Source organism: Salmo salar, chromosome 15 (genome assembly GCF_965601325.2).
Source record: "Salmo salar chromosome 15, fSalSal1, whole genome shotgun sequence".
Classification (NCBI taxonomy): Eukaryota; Metazoa; Chordata; class Actinopteri; order Salmoniformes; family Salmonidae; genus Salmo; species Salmo salar.
This window is the reverse complement of record NC_138305.1, coordinates 109,271,486-109,290,000: the sequence shown is the minus strand read 5'-3', so window position 1 is coordinate 109,290,000 and position 18,515 is coordinate 109,271,486. Positions and strand designations below refer to the sequence as shown.

Below are 18,515 nucleotides of genomic sequence, written 5' to 3'. Positions count from 1 at the left end.
GTTAAATGCACTGACTGTAAGTCGCTCTGGACAGGGGCAGCTGCTAAATTACCTAATGTAATGTAGTGTACTGTAATGTAAATCTAAAATAACCTCATTTCTTTTTAGCACTGAATGGAGCAAAGGGCCTAAACATTTCCAGTGAACACTGCTCTGGTTTTTTTAATAGCCTAGACTCCTCTAGAGGGGTTGAAAAACTATTGATTTAAAAGAAAAACAGGGTTTTGTGTATTGTGCTATACATGTTTATCTCTTGTAGAGAGTTTCTTATATTATGCTTTCGATTGGTATTGTTCTTAAATGTTAGCTATGTAATTTGACTTGTGTGATATAATTATCAAATACCTATTCCATGTCTTTGTTTATTAATAATTTCCATTGTTTCATTTCTTAAGGAAATATCAGCTTCTTGTGTATTTGATTTTATTCATGCATTTTGTCCAATTGAATGTCTAATAATGTATTGTGTTTGTCAACAACTGAATGGTTATCTTGTTTAATAAAATATTATTGATCTACCTGATATAATTGTTTATCGAATCTGTATCAAAAGTTGGGTTGAGAGTGAGACATGTTCATTTACTAACCTTCTCTGAAGCAGATTCCAATGGCTCAGCTGGTTGGAGCATGATTCTTGCATACTGTTATCGTTATATAATTCTATCTGGGATTCACTGCAGGCAAAAGACAACCAGTTGCTCTCAGTAGCTAGGTTTCCATCCAATTGGCGACAGATTTTCATGCAAATATTTAAAAAATCCTCAATAAGAAAATATACCAATTTTCCTGACCAGTGGTGTGTTTCCACCAAACGGACTTGTTGCAGATAAACATGCATGATGATGTAGTAAACACAAATTTAACTTTTTACGTTTAAGTTTTCATGTACCGAATAAAAATCTGAAGGTCAATGTGTTTCCATCGCATTTTCAACTCAACCAATAGTTTTGTCACAAAAACTGTTGCGTTTAAATAACAAATGTCCCTACTCTAGTCTTGGCACGTGCTCTCTAGCCAACAGCTCTGCAGATACAGGGTAAACTAAATGAAGAGAATATTATGGATTAGGCAGTCAAGCATTGATCATCATGTCACCAGAATAAGACCCTCAATATTTATTGGAAAGGAGCATAAAGCTTGAACGGATGTAGCTGGGATTGCAAACTATCCCGGATTACAAAGGGAAACCCAGCCGCGAGCTTCCCAGTGAAGCAAGCCTACCAGATGAGCTAAATGCCTTCTATGATAGCTTCGAGGCAAGCAACATTGAACCATGCATGAGAGCACCAGCTGTTTCCGGACAACTGTGTGATCACCAGGGGTTGGATCCGGTTCAAGGAACAGAACCTTACTCAGGGCATGACAAGCTGAGAAGCATGTGTCTGGTCATGGCTCACATTAACGACATTATCCCAGACGCCCTGGACCCATTCCAATTCTCATACCGCCCCAACAGATCCACAGATGACACACTCTCTATTGCACTCCACACTTCCCTTTCCCATCTGGACAAGAGGAACACCTATGTGAGTAAGCTGTTCATTGACTACAGCTCAGCGTTCAACACCATAGTGCCCTCCAAGCTCATCACTAAGCTAAGGACCCTGGGACTGAACACCTCCCTCTGCAACTGGATCCTGGACTTCCTGACGGGCCGCCCCCCAGGTGGTGAAGGTAGGTTTAGTCCCCTCCTGTACTCCCTGTTCACCCACAACTGCACGGCCGCACATGATTCCAACACCATCATTAAGTTTGCCAACGACACCTACCACCGTCAATGATGAGACCAGGACAACAACCTCAACATCAGCAAGACAAAGGAGCTGATCGTGGACTACAGGAAATGGAGGGCTGAGCACACCCCCATTTAGGGCTGTACTGGAGCGGGTCGAGAGCTTCAAGTTCCTCTGTGTCCACATCACTAAGCATCTATCATGGTCCACACACACCAACACAGTCGTGAAGAGGGCACGACAATACCTCTTCCCCCTCTGAAGGCTGAAAAGATTTGGCATGTGTCCTCAGATCCTCAAAAAGTTATACAGCTGCACCATTGAGACCATCTTGACTGGCTGCATCACTTCCTGGTATGGCAACTGCTTGGCATTCGACAGTAAGGTGCTACAAAGGGCGTACAGCCCGGTACATAAGTGGGGCTGAGCTCCCCTGTCATCCAGGACCTCTATACCAGGTGACAGGGGCGCAACTTTGGTTTTAGAAATGGGGGGACATAACTTGGTGGGATGTCTGAGGGTCTATCCCTCAGACACCCTGTGACAAAACAAAGGCTACAAAACATTTCATCATTTGATTCAGGTCTTGTGTGATTGAGGCAAAAAAGAATAGCTAAAGTTAGCGAGCTAGCTAACGTTAGCCAACATTTGGCTAGCTCTAGCTAATATTGGTACATCATCAAATGTACTTCTGTTGAAAAGTGACAAAACGAAGGCTACAAAACATTTCCATACACACAACAGCTGTTAGATACTGCTACCCGAGAGGGGATGAAACAACGGCTAACGTAACATGTAATTTGCACTGGGAATAAATACTTTTTTCCCCCTGTCAAACAGCAGTTACCTTGCCCGCTAGATCAGTCAACTAAAGAGTCACCAGTTTCTGCTCTGCTTGCTATTACAACTCAGAGAGAAAAACCGCAGACAGCAGCTGCCTCTGATCATCCTTCCCATGCTGGTCCTATACGTCAGCCTTTCAGAAGCTTTGCCTTCATACATCCTGCCTGCACAAGATGTGGTGTCCATGTGGTACTACGTTCTGCCTGCTTAAACCGGAAAACAGCCTATTTGACAGCTCTGAGGCGTCCACATGGTCCTAAAGCACACCGGGCCGTTTTTATATCACAGTGCAATTCTAAAACTGGGGGGAGAGGGCAAAAATACTGTTTTAGAATGTGGAGGGGTCATGTCCCCCCTGTCCCCAGTGAAAGTTGTGCCCCTGCCAGGTGGTTCTCAGAGGAGAGCCCTAAAATATGTTAAAAGACTCCAGCCGCCCAAGTCATAGACTGTTCTCTCTGCTTCTGCATGGCAAGCTGTACTGATGCAAGTCTGGAACCAAGAGGACCCTGAACAGCTTCTTCCCCAAGCCATAAGATGGCTAAATAGTGAGTCCAGGTAACGATTTAACTATCTGCATTAACCCTTTTTACACCAACTCGTTTGTCTCAGCACATACACTGCTGCTACTGTTTATCGGTCACTTTACCAAGTTATCATTACTCATTGTGTATTTATTATTATGTGTTTTACGTTTCAATTATTTCTATATTTTCTTTCTCTCTGCATTGTTGTGAACGGCCCGTAAGTAAGCATTTCACTGTTAGTCTACAGCTGTTGTTAACAAAGTATGTGACTAATACATTTTTATTTGAAATTTGTATTTAACCACCCTGTGAAGTTCATCATAACTTTTTTAATCTGTAGCCAAATAAACTGTATAGTTTCCCCGAGTCTTAGTGGGAGGACCACAAACCATATCATCGTGTGACTCCAAATGTACTTCGATATGATGATTGTATAAATATTTGCGCATAAATGCGTTTCCACCATAATTTCTAGCGTAATTAATTTTACCATCACAAAAAGATCCCACCATGTCAAACGAACAAATTATCTGTCGGCTTTCATAACATTTTACCGAAACGTAATGTTTCCATTATAGCTGTGATTTCTTATATATATGGTATGACTTTACTCGCGTAACGTGGTTTGTGGATCATTGTATTTTTTTTTTTGTAACAATATTTACACAAAAGCCAAGTTTTGGTTTTTAATGTTTCCTTACGGAAGTAATTACTTGCGACACCGGTAGCAGAGATTTAACATCCGGTAACGACGTTCTCTCTTTCCTGTCAGCCATTTATGATAAAAGGTGAGAGAAAGATTTTCCTCTGTTGTAAGAATAAAAAAAGACTGTACTTTCATGAATTATAGCTGTCCAATTGGTGAAAGAATATATTGCAAAGCATCTCCGCTAACGGTAGTGCTTAGTTTATTTTGAATGTTGTCGTTATTTTGGCATATTTTATGGTAAAATTAGTCGGCATGCTACCGCTGCGCCTGCCACATGTTGGAAGCTTCGGCGTCAACGCAAATGTTCACATGGCTTCGTATTCGCTTATGAACGTCTCCCCTTTCCACCAAAGATTGTTTATTGAATTATTTAAACTTAATAAGCTCATTTTTTTTCCCTACCTAACGTTGCCATGTAAACGAGAAATGTTGAGCTTGGCTAACTATCTAGCACGTTAACAAATTAAGCTAGCTAACGTTAGCTAATTGACGTATGATAGCTAATGTAGTAAAACAAACTTAAGTTTTTATTTAACTAGGCAAATCAGTTAAGAACATTATTATTTACAATGACGGCCTAGGAACTGAATTAAGAAATATTAGGACGAGAAATGTCGGGAGTCCGGCGTAAAAATATATATGTGATGGATGTATAGACTATATGGGAAAAGGGGGATGCCGAGTCAGTTCTCCAACTGAAATGTTTCTACCGCGTTTAACCCTGGGGGGCTGCCTTAATCGACTTTCCGTCTCTTTGGCGCCCGGGGAACAGTGGGTTTACCTTGTCAGCTCGGGGAAAAGATCCAGCAATCTTCCGGTTACTGGCCCAACGCTCTAACCACCAGGCTACCATATGGATAGAATACGTACTATATCTGAAGGATGGATAGAATACGTACTATATCTGAAGAATGGTATATGTACAGCAATAGTTAAATAGCATAGGCCTTGACTAGAATACAGTATTTACATATGAAGTGGGTGAAACGGTATGTGATTATTAAAGTGACCAGTGTTCAATGACTTTGTACATCGGGCAGCAGACACGAAGCTCAGCTAGTGTGTGACTAACGTTCAGGGCAGGGTACTGAACTTCCGTTTGGTGCAAGCTGGCTGATTAATAACTAATCTTTTTCTCTGCTACTCACAGATCGAGTGACCGATCATCACCAACAAAAAACAAACAGAATGCAGAACGACGCCGGTGAATTCGTGGACCTGTACGTCCCACGTAAATGGTGAGTACCTCGTAGCGCCACACCTGTAACTAGCTAGGTAGCTAAATAAGCCTACGATAACGAGCAAAGTTCGATTGTGAAATGGCTAGCTAGTTGGTTTTATAGCTAGATACATATTTTAACTTTGTGTTGATGAAAGCACTCTAAATCCATTTAGCCCTGTCAACAACATTAGCTAGAGGTCCTGTAATTCTGATTCTATATGCAACTTGCTATGATCCTGTCTTTCAGCTCTGCAAGCAACCGAATCATTGGAGCCAAGGACCACGCCTCTATCCAGATTAACATTGCTGAGGTAATAACTAGCTACAGAACTCTGGACTTCATAATGTACTTTAGTGTGTCTCAAATGACACCCTATTTCCTATGTAATGCACTACTGAAAGTAGTGCACTATGTAGGGGGTCATGTTCCATTTGAGCCACACAACAGAAGGTTAGTGGAACCTTAATTGGGGAGGACTGGGCTCTTGGTAATGACTGGAGCGGATTTGGTGGAATGTTATCAAATATCAAACACATGGTTTCTATGTGTTTGATGCCGTTCCGTTTACTCCGTTTCAGCCATTATTATGAGCCGTCCTCCCCTCAGCAGCCTCCACTGAAACATACCCAGTAGTCTTCATTGATCTTGGCCCAGTTTCCCCGAAAGCGATGGAAGTTGAGCGTACAAGTGGTTTAACGATGCATCTTTCCTACAACGGCCGACGATGCTTTTCCCAAAACGGCACACAGACAGAACAGCCGCTAAGTGCGTTGTCGGAGCATGTCGATACTGATAGGATTTAACCTCTACGGGATCTGAAAGGATTTTAAGAAAAGACAGCTCTGCTCTCAGATCAGCTTACTCAACTCAAATCTTACCTTAACATTTATAATTATTTCACAATACTGACGACTGATCAGCTCCTGTAGAGAGATAACACAGGTTACCCAAATTCAGTCCTCGGGGCCCCAAAGGGTGCACATTTTGGATTTTCCCCGAGCACTAAACAGCTGAATACACTGTGGTGTTGGGGACAAAAAAACAAAAAAAAACGAGGACCGAGTTTGGGAAACGCTGGATTACCACCTATAGCTGCACATATTGAGACAGTAGTCTACAAGCTCCAAAATATACCTCATTTTATTGACCGTGTATTTCAATACAGGCATGCAAATATATTCGCCGTTTGGATTTTAAAGTAGGTTATCCACATGAATCGTGTAGATCCTGGGGGGGGGGGGGTACGATCTGATCGCTCAGATGACAAGACGCTTGATTAACGGCGTTAACCTTTTTATAACATTTTACAGCTGACGTAGCACTTTTCATAGGCTACTTAGTATAAAAGAGAGCGATTTTTAAATCAACTGTATTTCTACTAACACAAGTAGTACAATGGAAAACAAAGCTTAGCGTAGGTAGCTAACTAAAGAAATTTTGGAGAAGTGGTCTTAGCTCACAGTAGTTGTCATCCATCGTTTGCAGCGTGCTCATGCTAACTAAATCAATGACCGTGGATCATGTTTTATACTTTATCCACCAATAAGAAAAATCCAAGATGGCGTAGCAGTCAGACGTCTTCGTCCTGTCGTGTCCCTTGTGTATATTTCTTTTTACATATTTTTCTTCGCATATCTTTAAAAAAATATTTTCCTAAACCTCAACTTCTAAATACTCTCCCGCCTCACCCAATGTGGCGTGGATCTGTTTTTTTTCTAAAGTATTTCTATTTACTTCGGATCTGGAATCCCTCAACTGAAGCTAGCCAGCTAACTACCTACCAGCTTTCAGTCAGCAAACCATTGCTAGCGGTCATCAGCTAACCTTTAGCTCGGAAAGCTCTCGCCAGTTCGAACAACGTGACTCAAACCAGAACATAACGGACCTATTATTTGTACATTTTTTCTCCATATCCCCGGATTCCGACCGCAAACTCGAAACATTTTAATCTGGATCTTCGCAACTAGCTAACCGTAATCCCGGGTGACTTCTCCTGGCTAGCGTTTCCATCCCGGAGCAAGCACCAATTAGCCTGAAGCTAGCTCGGCCAGGGCTCCTGTGCTACCACCGAAGCCCACTCCTGGGCTACAATATCCGGACCCCTTCTACTGCCGGTAGAAGGGGTCACTGTTGCCGCTTGCTATAGAACTCCCTATGCCCCCAGCTGGGCCCTCGATACCATATGTGAATTGATTTCTCCCCATCCATCTTCTGAGCTCGTGCTACTAGGTGACCTAAACTGGGACATGCTTAACACCCCGGCCATCCTACAATCTAAGCTTGATGCCCTCAATCTCTCACAAATGATCAATTAACCTACCAGGTACCACCCCAAAGCCGTAAACACAGGCACCCTCATAGATATCATCCTAACTAACTCGCCCTCCAAATACACCTCTGCTGTTTTCAACCAAGATCTCAGCGATCACTGCCTCATTGCCTGCATCCGCTATGGGTCTGCGACCAAACGACCACCCCTCATCACTGTCAAACGCTCCCTAAAACACTTCTGCGAGCAGGCCTTTCTAATCAAATCAAATTTATTTTTATATAGCCCTTCGTACATCAGCTGATATTCTCAAAGTGCTGTACAGAAACCCAGCCTAAAACCCCAAACAGCAAGCAAAGCATGTGAAAGAAGCACGGTGGCTAGGAAAAACTCCCTAGGAAAAACTCCCTAGAAAGGCCAAAAACCTAGGAAGAAACCTAGAGAGGAACCAGGCTATGAGGGGTGGCCAGTCCTCTTCTGGCTGTGCAGGGTGGATATTATAATAATCGACCTGGCCGAGGAATCCTGGAAGGACAGGCTATTCTTTAAAAGTTTAGAAGAAAAATAAACGCACACCTATTAAGGCGAGGTGCTGGCTAACGGAGTAGAAAACTAGAAAATAAGGGAGAGCCGCACACTCTAGGAGCTCAGATGCAAAAATCCAACGTTTGGACAGACACGCTGTCTTCATCAGGGTATGATTACAAACACTGAGAGATGACTCGTTTATATAGTGTCAGAAGACACACATGTGTCTGTAATCATGGCCAAGTGTAGCCTAATATCATTGGTTAATTCTCAAATATAAAAATGGCATACAAAGAACAGCATACAAAAGAACAAATGGATAGCATACGATCATAGATTCATTTTAGACTACACTAGCTTACAAACAATTACAATGGCAAAGTCACAATAATCACAAGAATGGCTTCAGATCGAAGTCTTATGTTGAGACCGAAGGGAGCAAGGGTCTTTAAGGTAAAGATCCAGGCAGCCTCTCGTTTCAACAATAAATTATCAAGGTCACCCCCTCTCCTAGGGAGGGTGACATGTTCGATCCCAATATAACGCAGAGATGAAATCGAGTGGTTTGCTTCCAAAAAGTGGGCCGCAACTGGGTAAGTCAAGTTTTTGCACCTAATGGTGCTACGATGCTCTGAGATTCGTAGTTTTAATTCACGCTTTGTTTTACCCACATCATTTTTACCACAAGGACAAGTTATAAGATAAATAACTGCCTTAGTGGAGCACGTGATAACACCTTTGATTGGGATCGATTTCATTTTTTTTTTTACATTTTAGTCATTTAGCAGATGCTCTTATCCAGAGCAATTTACAGTAGTGAATGCATACATTTCATGCATTTTTTAAAAAAAAAAAATGTACTGGCCCCCCGTGGGAATCGAACCCACAGCCCTGGCGTTGCACACACCATGCTCTACCAACTGAGCCACAGGGAAGATTTCCCTGTTTGGGGGTGTTTGAAGGATCTACATTTATAAATGCCATTGCATTGAGCACAGCCATTACACTTGTAAATTCCATCCAGTAGGGGGCGCAAATAGACGTTGTTCAGGAATATCTTGGAGTGGTAAATCAGACTTTACCAATTGGTCTCTGAGATTTCTGCCCCGTGAGAATACGACCAAGGGAAGGTCCGAAAACACATTACCGAGACTGTCATCGTATTTTAGAATGTGCCAATGTTTGAGAACGATTCCCTTAATTTGTTCAGAGCGCTTTGAATAGCGGGTAGTTAGAACGCAAGAATGCGTCTTTTTGCGAGACTGACCTTGAAAAAAGGTCATGTTTTGAATTTTATCAATGGCATTATTAATCTGATCATTTTTGTACCCTCTCTCCTTGAACTTTCTTTGCGTCTCAGCCATATTTCTGTCAATCTGATTTAGTTTTTTTGCTAACTCTTTGGATTTGACAGAATTGGCCGTAGGGCAAACTATTTTTCAAGGGAAGTGGGTGACAACAGTCAGCCCTCAAACTGTTACGGTCAGTAGGTTTCCTGTTACGGTCAGTAGGTTTCCTGTTACGGTCAGTAGGTTTCTTGTTACGATCAGTAGGTTTCCTGTTACGATCAGTAGGTTTCCTGTAAAGATCAGTGTATAGAACACTATTTTCACACAAGATCAGAAGATCAAGAAAACTGATTTGACTTGTGTCAGACTGCATAGTAATTCTCAAATGTTCAGAACAGGAGTTAAGAAAAGCATGGAATGCCTGGAGCTGTTTTACATCACCCCTCCATAGAACAAAAATATCGTCAATATACCATTTCCAAATAATGATGATGGGCAAGAAAACATTTTTGAGAGGATTGAAAATAGACTTTCTCCATGTAACCCACATACAAATTAGTATAGTTAAGAGCCATGAGGGATCCCATATCAGTACCCTTCGTCTGAATAAAGAAATCATTTAGAAACATGAAATAGTTGTGTGTGACTACGTTGCAGAAGAAAATGTTCCATAGCTTCAATACCGCCCTCGTGTGGAATATTTGTGTATAACGACTCAACATCAAAAGTGACTAACAAGGTTTTCTCAGGGAGAGGATTGAGAGATTCAATGATGGAGAGATCATACTGCTGGTGTCCTTTAGGAGGAGGGGAGCTGTTCTGAGATCATACTGCTGGTGTCCTTTACAAAGGAGGGGGGCTGTTCTGAGATCATACTGCTGGTGTCCTTTAGGAGGGGAGCTGTTCTGAGATCATACTGCTGGTGTCCTTTAGGAGGAGGGGAGCTGTTCTGAGATCATACTGCTGGTGTCCTTTAGGAGGAGGGGAGCTGTTCTGAGATCATACTGCTGGTGTCCTTTAGGAGGAGGGGAGCTGTTCTGAGATCATACTGCTGGTGTCCTTTAGGAGGAGGGGAGCTGTTCTGAGATCATACTGCTGGTGTCCTTTAGGAGGAGGGGAGCTGTTCTGAGATCATACTGCTGGTGTCCTTTAGGAGGAGGGGAGCTGTTCTGAGATCATACTGCTGGTGTCCTTTACAAAGGAGGGGAGCTGTTCTGAGATCATACTGCTGGTGTCCTTTACAAAGGAGGGGGGCTGTTCTGAGATCATACTGCTGGTGTCCTTTACAAAGGAGGGGAGCTGTTCTGAGATCATACTGCTGGTGTCCTTTAGGAGGGGAGCTGTTCTGAGATCATACTGCTGGTGTCCTTTAGGAGGAGGGGAGCTGTTCTGAGATCATACTGCTGGTGTCCTTTAGGAGGGGAGCTGTTCTGAGATCATACTGCTGGTGTCCTTTAGGAGGAGGGGAGCTGTTCTGAGACCATACTGCTGGTGTCCTTTAGGAGGAGGGGAGCTGTTCTGAGATCATACTGCTGGTGTCCTTTAGGAGGAGGGGGGCTGTTCTGAGATCATACTGCTGGTGTCCTTTACAAAGGAGGGGAGCTGTTCTGAGATCATACTGCTGGTGTCCTTTACAAAGGAGGGGAGCTGTTCTGAGATCATACTGCTGGTGTCCTTTACAAAGGAGGGGAGCTGTTCTGAGATCATACTGCTGGTGTCCTTTAGGAGGAGGGGAGCTGTTCTGAGATCATACTGCTGGTGTCCTTTAGGAGGAGGGGAGCTGTTCTGAGATCATACTGCTGGTGTCCTTTAGGAGGAGGGGAGCTGTTCTGAGATCATACTGCTGGTGTCCTTTAGGAGGAGGGGAGCTGTTCTGAGATCATACTGCTGGTGTCCTTTAGGAGGGGAGCTGTTCTGAGATCATACTGCTGGTGTCCTTTAGGAGGAGGGGAGCTTTTCTGCGAATGGTCTAATAAAAAAGTCAACAGAGGTAGATAGAGGGGCCGTTACTGCATCAATGCCCTCTACGATAGGGGCCGTTACTGCATCAATGCCCTCTACGATAGGGGCCGTTACTGCATCAATGCCCGCTACGATAGGGGTTGTTACTGCATCAATGCCCGCTACAATAGGGCGCCCTGGAGGTTTTGTAACATTCTTGTGTAATTTCGGCCAAGTATAGAAAGTGGCAATTTTAGGGTGTTGAATAGCCAAAAAGTCATATTTTTGGGGGGGGTTATCTGACCAGAACTTAAATACCCATCTAGGACAGTAAAGATAGTTTTGGGAAGTAGGGTCAATGCTGAGTTTCTTGTAAAAGGCAGGACGAATAAGGACTGACGTATCTGATTGTAAATCAAGCAAAGCTCGTTTTTTTTCATCCTTAGATAAATTATGGAAAGATTTGGACTCCTGTTTGTTCTTAAGGAGATGAACCAATATCTTTTTCAACCAGTCTGCAATATGTTTCAATAGAGTGATTTGCGATTGGCTGGAGGTACAAAATAACTCTTACTTCTAAAAAGGAGTCTGAGTACGTGCAGCTGAGTAACCTGATGGTTCTGTTATAATATCCACACTGCACAGCCAGAAGAGGACTGGCCACCCCTCATAGCCTGGTTCCTCTCTAGGTTTCTTCCTAGGTTTTTGGCCTTTCTAGGGAGTTTTTCCGGGGTCCTAGCCACCGTGCTTCTTTCACATGCTTTGCTTGCTGTTTGGGGTTTTAGGCTGGGTTTCTGTACAGCACTTTGAGATATCAGCTGATGTACGAAGGGCTATATAAAAATAAATTTGATTTGATTCAATAGAAACATCCCGATTAGGGGAGATAAAGTATTCCCTTAAACGGATGTTTCTAAAAAATAAACAACTCTTAAACATGTCTAACTTAACATGGAAATCGTTGCACTGGGTTCTAGGCCATAAATATAACCCTTTATTAGGCAAAGAGACATGGGCAGGGCTCAATATCTTGCTTGATAAATTAAAGACACTCAGTCCCGTGGGTTCTGGGACCGTGTGAACGGTCTCCTCTGTCTCTGATAGTCGTTTCTTCTAAAATGGAGGGGGGTGGGAGTCTAAAAATAATCTATGCTTGTATGCTATCCATTTCTCTCTTTTTTTGTATGCTGTTCTTTGTATGACATTTTTATATTCTTTAAAAGTGCCTTCCTAACCATCTTAAATAAGCATGCCCCACTCCAAAAAAAATTGAACTAGGAATAGATTGTCCTTGGTTCACTCCAGACCTGTCTGCCCTTGACCAGCACAAAAACATCCTGTGGCGTTCTGCATTAGCATTGAATAGCCCCCCGTGATATGCCACTTTTCAGGGAAGTTAGGAACAAATATACACAGGCAGTTAGAAAAGCCAAGGCTAGCTTTTTCAAAAAGAAATTTGCATCATGTAGTACTAACTCAAAAAAGTTCTGGGACACTAAAGTCCATGGAGAATAAAAGAACCTCCTCCCAGCTGCCCACTGCTCTGAGGCTAAGAAACACTGTTACAACCGATAAATCCACTATAATTGAGAATTTCAATAAGCATTTCTCTACGGTTTGACACACTGAACTCTACGGCTGCATTTCTCTACGGCTGGCCATGCTTTCCACCTGGCTACCCCTACCGCGGTCAACAGCCCGGCACCCTCCACAGCAACCCGCCAAAGCCCCCACCATTTCTCCTTCACCCAAATCCATTCAGCTGATGTTCTGAAAGAGCTGCAAAATCTGGACCCCTACAAATCAGCAGGCTAGACAATCTGGACCCTTTCTTTCTAAAATTATCCGCCACAATTGTTGCAACCCCTATTACTAGCCTGTTCAACCTCTCTTTCATATTGTCTGAGATTCCCAAATATTGGAAAGCTGCTGCTGTCATCCCCCTCTTCAAAGGGGGTGACACTCTAGACCCTAACTGCTACAGACCTATATCTATCCTACCCTGTTTTTCTAAGGTCTTCATAAGCCAAGTTAATAAACAGATCACCGACCATTTCGAATCCCACCGTACTTTCTCCGCTATGCAATCTGGTTTCAGAGCAGGTCATGGGTGCACCTCAGCCACGCTCAAGGTCCTAAATGACATCATAACCGCCATCGATAAGAGACATTACTGTGCAGCTGTATTCATCGACCTGGCCAAGGCTTTCGACTCTTATCAATCACCACATTCTTATTGGCAGACTCAACAGCCTTGGTTTCTTAAATGACTGCCTCACCTAGTTCACCAACTACTTCTCTGATAGAGTTCAGTGTGTCAAATCGTAGGGCCTGTTGTCCAGACCTCTGGCAGTCTCTATGGGGGTGCCACAGGGTTCAATTCTCGGGCCGACTCTTCTCTGTATACATCAATGATGTTGCTCTTGCTGCTGGTGAGTCTCTGATCAGCTCTACGCAGACGACACCATTCTGTATACCTCTGGCCCTTCTTTGGACACTGTGTTAACTAACCTCCAGACGAGCTTCAATGCCATGCAACTCTCCTTCCGTGGCCTCCAACTGCTCTTAAACGCAAGTAAAACTAAATGCATGCAATTCATTCCATCACTGCTCGCCCGACTAGCATCACTACTCTGGACGGCTCTGACTTAGAATACATGGACAACTACAAATACCTGGGTGTCTGGTGAGACTGTAAACTCTCCTTCCAGACTCACATTAAGCATCTCCAATCCAAAATTAAATCTAGAATCGGCTTCCTATATCGCAACAAAGCCTCCTTCACTCATGCTGCCAAACATACCCTCGTAAAACTGACCATCCTACCGATCCTCGACTTCGGCGATGTCATCTATAAAATAGCTTCCAACACTCTACTCAACAAATTGGATGTAATCTATCACAGTGCCATCCGTTTTGTCACCGAAGCCCCTTATACTACCCACCATTGTGACCTGTACGCTCTTGTTGGTTGGCCCTCGCTTCATACTCATCGCCAAACCCACTGGCTACATGTTATCTACAAGTCTCTGCTAGGTAAAGCCCCGCCTTATCTCAGCTCACTGGTCACCATAGCAGCACCCACTCGTAGCACGCGCTCCAGCAGGATATATCTCTCTGGTCATCCCCAAAGCCAATTCCTCCTTTGGTCGTCTTTCCTTCCAGTTCTCTGCTGCCAATGAATGGAACAAACTACAAAAATCTCTGAAACTGGAAACACTTCTCTCCCTCACTAGCTTTAAGCACCAGCTGTCAGAGCAGCTCACAGATCACTGCACCTGTACACAGCCCATCTGTAAACAGCCCATCTACCTACCTCATCCCCATACTGTATTTATTTATTTATCTTGCTCCTTTGCACCCCAGTAGCTCTACTTGCACATTCATCTTCTGCACATCTACCATTCCAGTGTTTAATTGCTATATTATAATTACTTCGCCACCATGGCCTATTTATTGCCTTATCTTACCTCATTTGCACTCACTGTATATAGACTTTTTGTTTTCTTTTTTTCCTATTGTATTATTGACTGTATGTTTGTTTATTCCATGTGTAACTCTGTTGTTGTATGTGTTGAATTGCTATGCTTTATCTTGGCCAGGTCGCATTTGTAAATGAGAACTTGTTGTAAACTAGCCTACCTGGTTAAATAAAGGTGAAATAAATAAAAAAAAATATTGGTGAGATTTAACCTCTATGGGCTAGGTGGGACGCAAGCGTCCCACCCGTGGTGCACTCCATCAACAGCAGGTGCATTTCAAGAGCGGCAAATTTGAATCCAAATAAATGTCAAAATTCAAGTTTTTCAAACCTACAACTATTTTACACCCTTTGAAAGATAAACATCTCCTTAACCTAACCACGTTTTACGATTTCAAAAAGGTTTTACGGCGAAAGCATAAATTTAGAGTATGTTAGGACAGTACATTTACAAGAGTTGTGTGTAATGTTTTGTCAATTCAAAGACAGGGTCACCAAAACCATAAAACCAGCTAAAATGATGCACTAACCTTTTACAATCTCCATCAGATGACACTCCTAGGACATTATGTTAGACAATGCATGCATTTTTAGTTCTATCAAGTTCATATTTATATCCAAAAACAGCGTTTTACTATGGCATTGATGTTGAGGAAATCGTTTCCCTCCAATAACCGGCAGTCAAGTCAGCACCACAAATTAAATAATTAAAATTAGAAAACATTGGTAAAATATTATATTGTCATTTAAAGAATTATAGATTTACATCTCTTGAACGCAATCAACTTGCCAGATTTAAAAATAACCTTACTGGGAAATCACACTTTGCAATAATCTGAGCACTGCGCCCAGAAAAATACGCGTTGCGATACAGACTAGCCGTCATGTTGGGGAGATCTAAAATCGAAAATACTATGTAAATAATCCATTACCTTTGATTCTCTTCATCAGATGTCACTTCCAGGTATCACAGGTCCATAACGAATGTAGTTTTGTTCAAAAAAGCTCATAATTTATGTCCAAAAATCTCCGTCTTGTTAGCACATGATCTAAGCCCGCCGGACTTCACTTCATGAACGAGGGGGAAAAATATATTTACGTTCGTTCAAACATGTCAAACGTTGTATAGCATAAATCATTAGGGCCTTTTTTACCAGAACATGAATAATATTCAAGGTGGACGAATGCATTCTCTTTTATAACGTATTGGAACGAGGGTACCCAACATGAACTCGCGCGCCAGGTGTCTAATGGGCCATCATCGTTCCATGGCTCTTGTTCGGTCAGATCTCCCTCCAGAAGACTCAAAACACTTTGTAAAGGCTGGTGACATCTAGTGGAAGCAATAGGAAGTGCCAAAATATTCCTCAGCCCCTGTGTTTTTCAATGGCATAGGTTTAAAGGTAATACAACACATCAGGTATCCACTTCCGGTCAGAAAATGTCTCAGGGTTTTGCCTGCCAAATGAGTTCTGTTATACTCACAGACACCATTCAAACAGTTTTATAAACTTTAGGGTGTTTTCTATCCATATATAATAAGTATATGCATATTCTAGTTACTGGGTAGGATTAGTAACCAGATTAAATCGGGTACATTTTTTTATCCAGCCGTGCAAATACTGCCCCCTAGCCCTAACAGGTTAAGGCTAAAACATATCGTAAATAACCTGTAACAATGACTCCCCCAAAAAATGTTACGTAGCGCAATTTGGCCTGTTCTAGCAACAGATGCTAATAGCTTGTCGAATCCCGTTGTGATGCGGGGGGGGGGGGGGGCACTTTTTGGCAGGGGATCAATATTTGGCATGACAGGCCCTCTACTCCTTATAACCTCATTTGTACTAATTACATTTCTTATTGCAGGTTGACAAGGCAACCGGTCGCTTCAATGGCCAGTTCAAGACCTACGCTATCTGCGGTGCCATCCGTAGAATGGTAGGTTTCTCCGCTTTCAAACGGCCACTGTTGCAAATTTCCAGTCATTTTGTTCCATAAATTCAGAGTCCTTCGACCAGGATTTCTTGGAAAAGTTACTGGAATTTTGCAACCTTACACCTCACACACACACACACGGCGATGTTGCAGGTCGTTGTCAGCAAGGCTTGGCCTGCGGTGGCTCTGTCCTCCAGCGGTGGCTCTGTCCTCCAGCGGTGGCTCTGTCCTCCAGCGGTGGCTCTGTCCTCCAGCGGTGGCTCTGTCCTCCAGCGGTGGCTCTGTCCTCCAGCGGTGGCTCTGTCCTCCAGCGGTGGCTCTGTCCTCCAGCGGTGGCTCTGTCCTCCAGCGGTGGCTCTGTCCTCCAGCGGTGGCTCTTACAGATAACTGAGATGGTTTGAGGCCATGCTGTCTCCTCCATAGCAAGGTTATAGGTAAACCTCAGACACAACCACTGTCATCAACTATATTTTGTCCTAGCATCCAGGTTACATGAATTATAGAGACCACTGCCTCCCTTTTCCAAAGTCTGGTGATATCAGTGTACATTCAGGAGAGGAAGTCACTCACACATTTATCCCACAAGTCACCAGATATTGTGCATTATCTTCTGAGTGAGTGTTTATAAAGAGGAACTATCTAACGGACCCTCCTGTCCCATCCTGCAGGGTGAGGCTGACGACTCCCTCCTGAGGCTGGCTAAGACCGACAGCATCGTGTCAAAGTAAGTACATGCGCTGTCTCTGCTGGACTGTGTTCAGCCTGGCGTTTGTCACGATACCAAAATGTTTGACTTCGACAGCAGGTTTAGTATCTCGATACCACAACAAATGAAGGTCTATTAGCCAAAGTCACAGAATGGCTCTTGATCCAAACAGCTTTGTCGAGTTCAATATCATTACATTTTAAATGTATGCATTAAATGAATCAATTATACAATCATACAATATATATATATATTGAAATTAATTCATTAGGCTTTAATCTATGGATTTCACATGAGTGGGCAGGGGTGCAGCCATGGGTGTGCCTGGGAGGGCGTAGGCCCACCCACTTGGCAGCCAGTCCCAGCCAATCAGAATGAGTTTTTACCCACAAGGGCTTTATTACAGACGGAAATACTCCTCAGTTGTAGATTTTTGTTCAGTGTATTTAGAACTTACGTATGGGTATTCGTGCACAGCCAGTGTGGTATTGGTGCCGTTGTTCGCCTAAATTAAACTGTGATTCGGTGTTCGCCTAAATTAAACTGTGATTCGGTGTTCGCCTAAATTAAACTGTGATTCGGTGTTCGCCTAAATTAAACTGTGATTCGGTGTTCGCCTAAATTAAACTGTGATTCGGTGTTCGCCTAAATTAAACTGTGATTCGGTGTTCGCCTAAATTAAACTGTGATTCGGTGTTCGCCTAAATTAAACTGTGATTGGTCAGGCTCTACTACTGCAACACACCCAGATCTAATGTCCTCTTCCTTTTCCTAACAGGAACTTCTAGGTCGGGAGATGCGCCTCTGGAATCTCTTTGTAAAATAAAAAAATAAAAAGAATTTGAATTTGTTTCAAGCGTCATTATTACTCATAGATGATTGGTCCTAACCCCAGTTCATAGTTTCAACCATTTGGATTTAAAAAAAATCTGATTGTCATGCCTGCTTCCATGCAGGTTGTCTAACATATTTGTGTGAAAGATGCCCGCCTCCAACTGAGTGATTTTTATGTATCCTGAACAAAACATGTCTGGTGAGTATTCAGGCCTTGGAAGTGCTGGGACATTTTCAGCTTTCAGTAATTGTGTACAGATCCTTGTGACACGGGGCCGTGCATTATCATGCTGAAACATGAGGTGATGGCGGAAGATGAATGGCACGACAACAGGCCTCAGGATGTCTTCACAGTATCTCTGTTCATTCAAATTGACATAGATAAAATGCAGTTGTGTTCGTTGCCTAAAGCTTATGCCTACTCATACCATAACCCCACCGCCACCATGGGGCAATCTGACATCAGTAAAGTGCTCAGCCATACACGTGGTCTGCCGAAT

At 43.0% G+C, this 18,515-nt stretch overlaps 1 protein-coding gene and 1 long non-coding RNA gene across 3 annotated transcripts in view; both read left to right on the top strand.

Moving 5' to 3' along the window:
* Positions 1 to 484, top strand: part of LOC123727153 (uncharacterized) — a 4,766-nt gene extending 4,282 nt beyond the window's left edge. The window contains exon 3 of the long non-coding RNA XR_006759091.2: positions 1 to 484. This exon is cut by the window's left edge and continues 1,510 nt beyond it. This is a non-coding gene — a long non-coding RNA (uncharacterized LOC123727153).
* A 3,318-nt stretch (positions 485 to 3,802) lies between these two features.
* Positions 3,803 to 18,031, top strand: LOC106572905 (small ribosomal subunit protein eS21). Of its 2 annotated transcripts, none has more exons than XM_014147490.3 (6): positions 3,803 to 3,888; positions 4,960 to 5,047; positions 5,279 to 5,342; positions 16,407 to 16,478; positions 17,144 to 17,199; positions 17,960 to 18,031. In XM_014147490.3, the coding sequence occupies exons 1-6, from the start codon at positions 3,879 to 3,881 to the stop codon at positions 17,967 to 17,969; spliced, it is 300 nt and encodes a 99-aa protein (XP_014002965.1). In that variant the 5' UTR covers positions 3,803 to 3,878; the 3' UTR covers positions 17,970 to 18,031. The 2 variants fall into 2 exon arrangements, with proteins under 2 accessions (XP_014002965.1, XP_045552457.1); XM_045696501.2 differs by lacking the exon at positions 3,803 to 3,888 and adding an exon at positions 3,921 to 3,996.
* Positions 18,032 to 18,515: the final 484 nt, after the last annotated feature.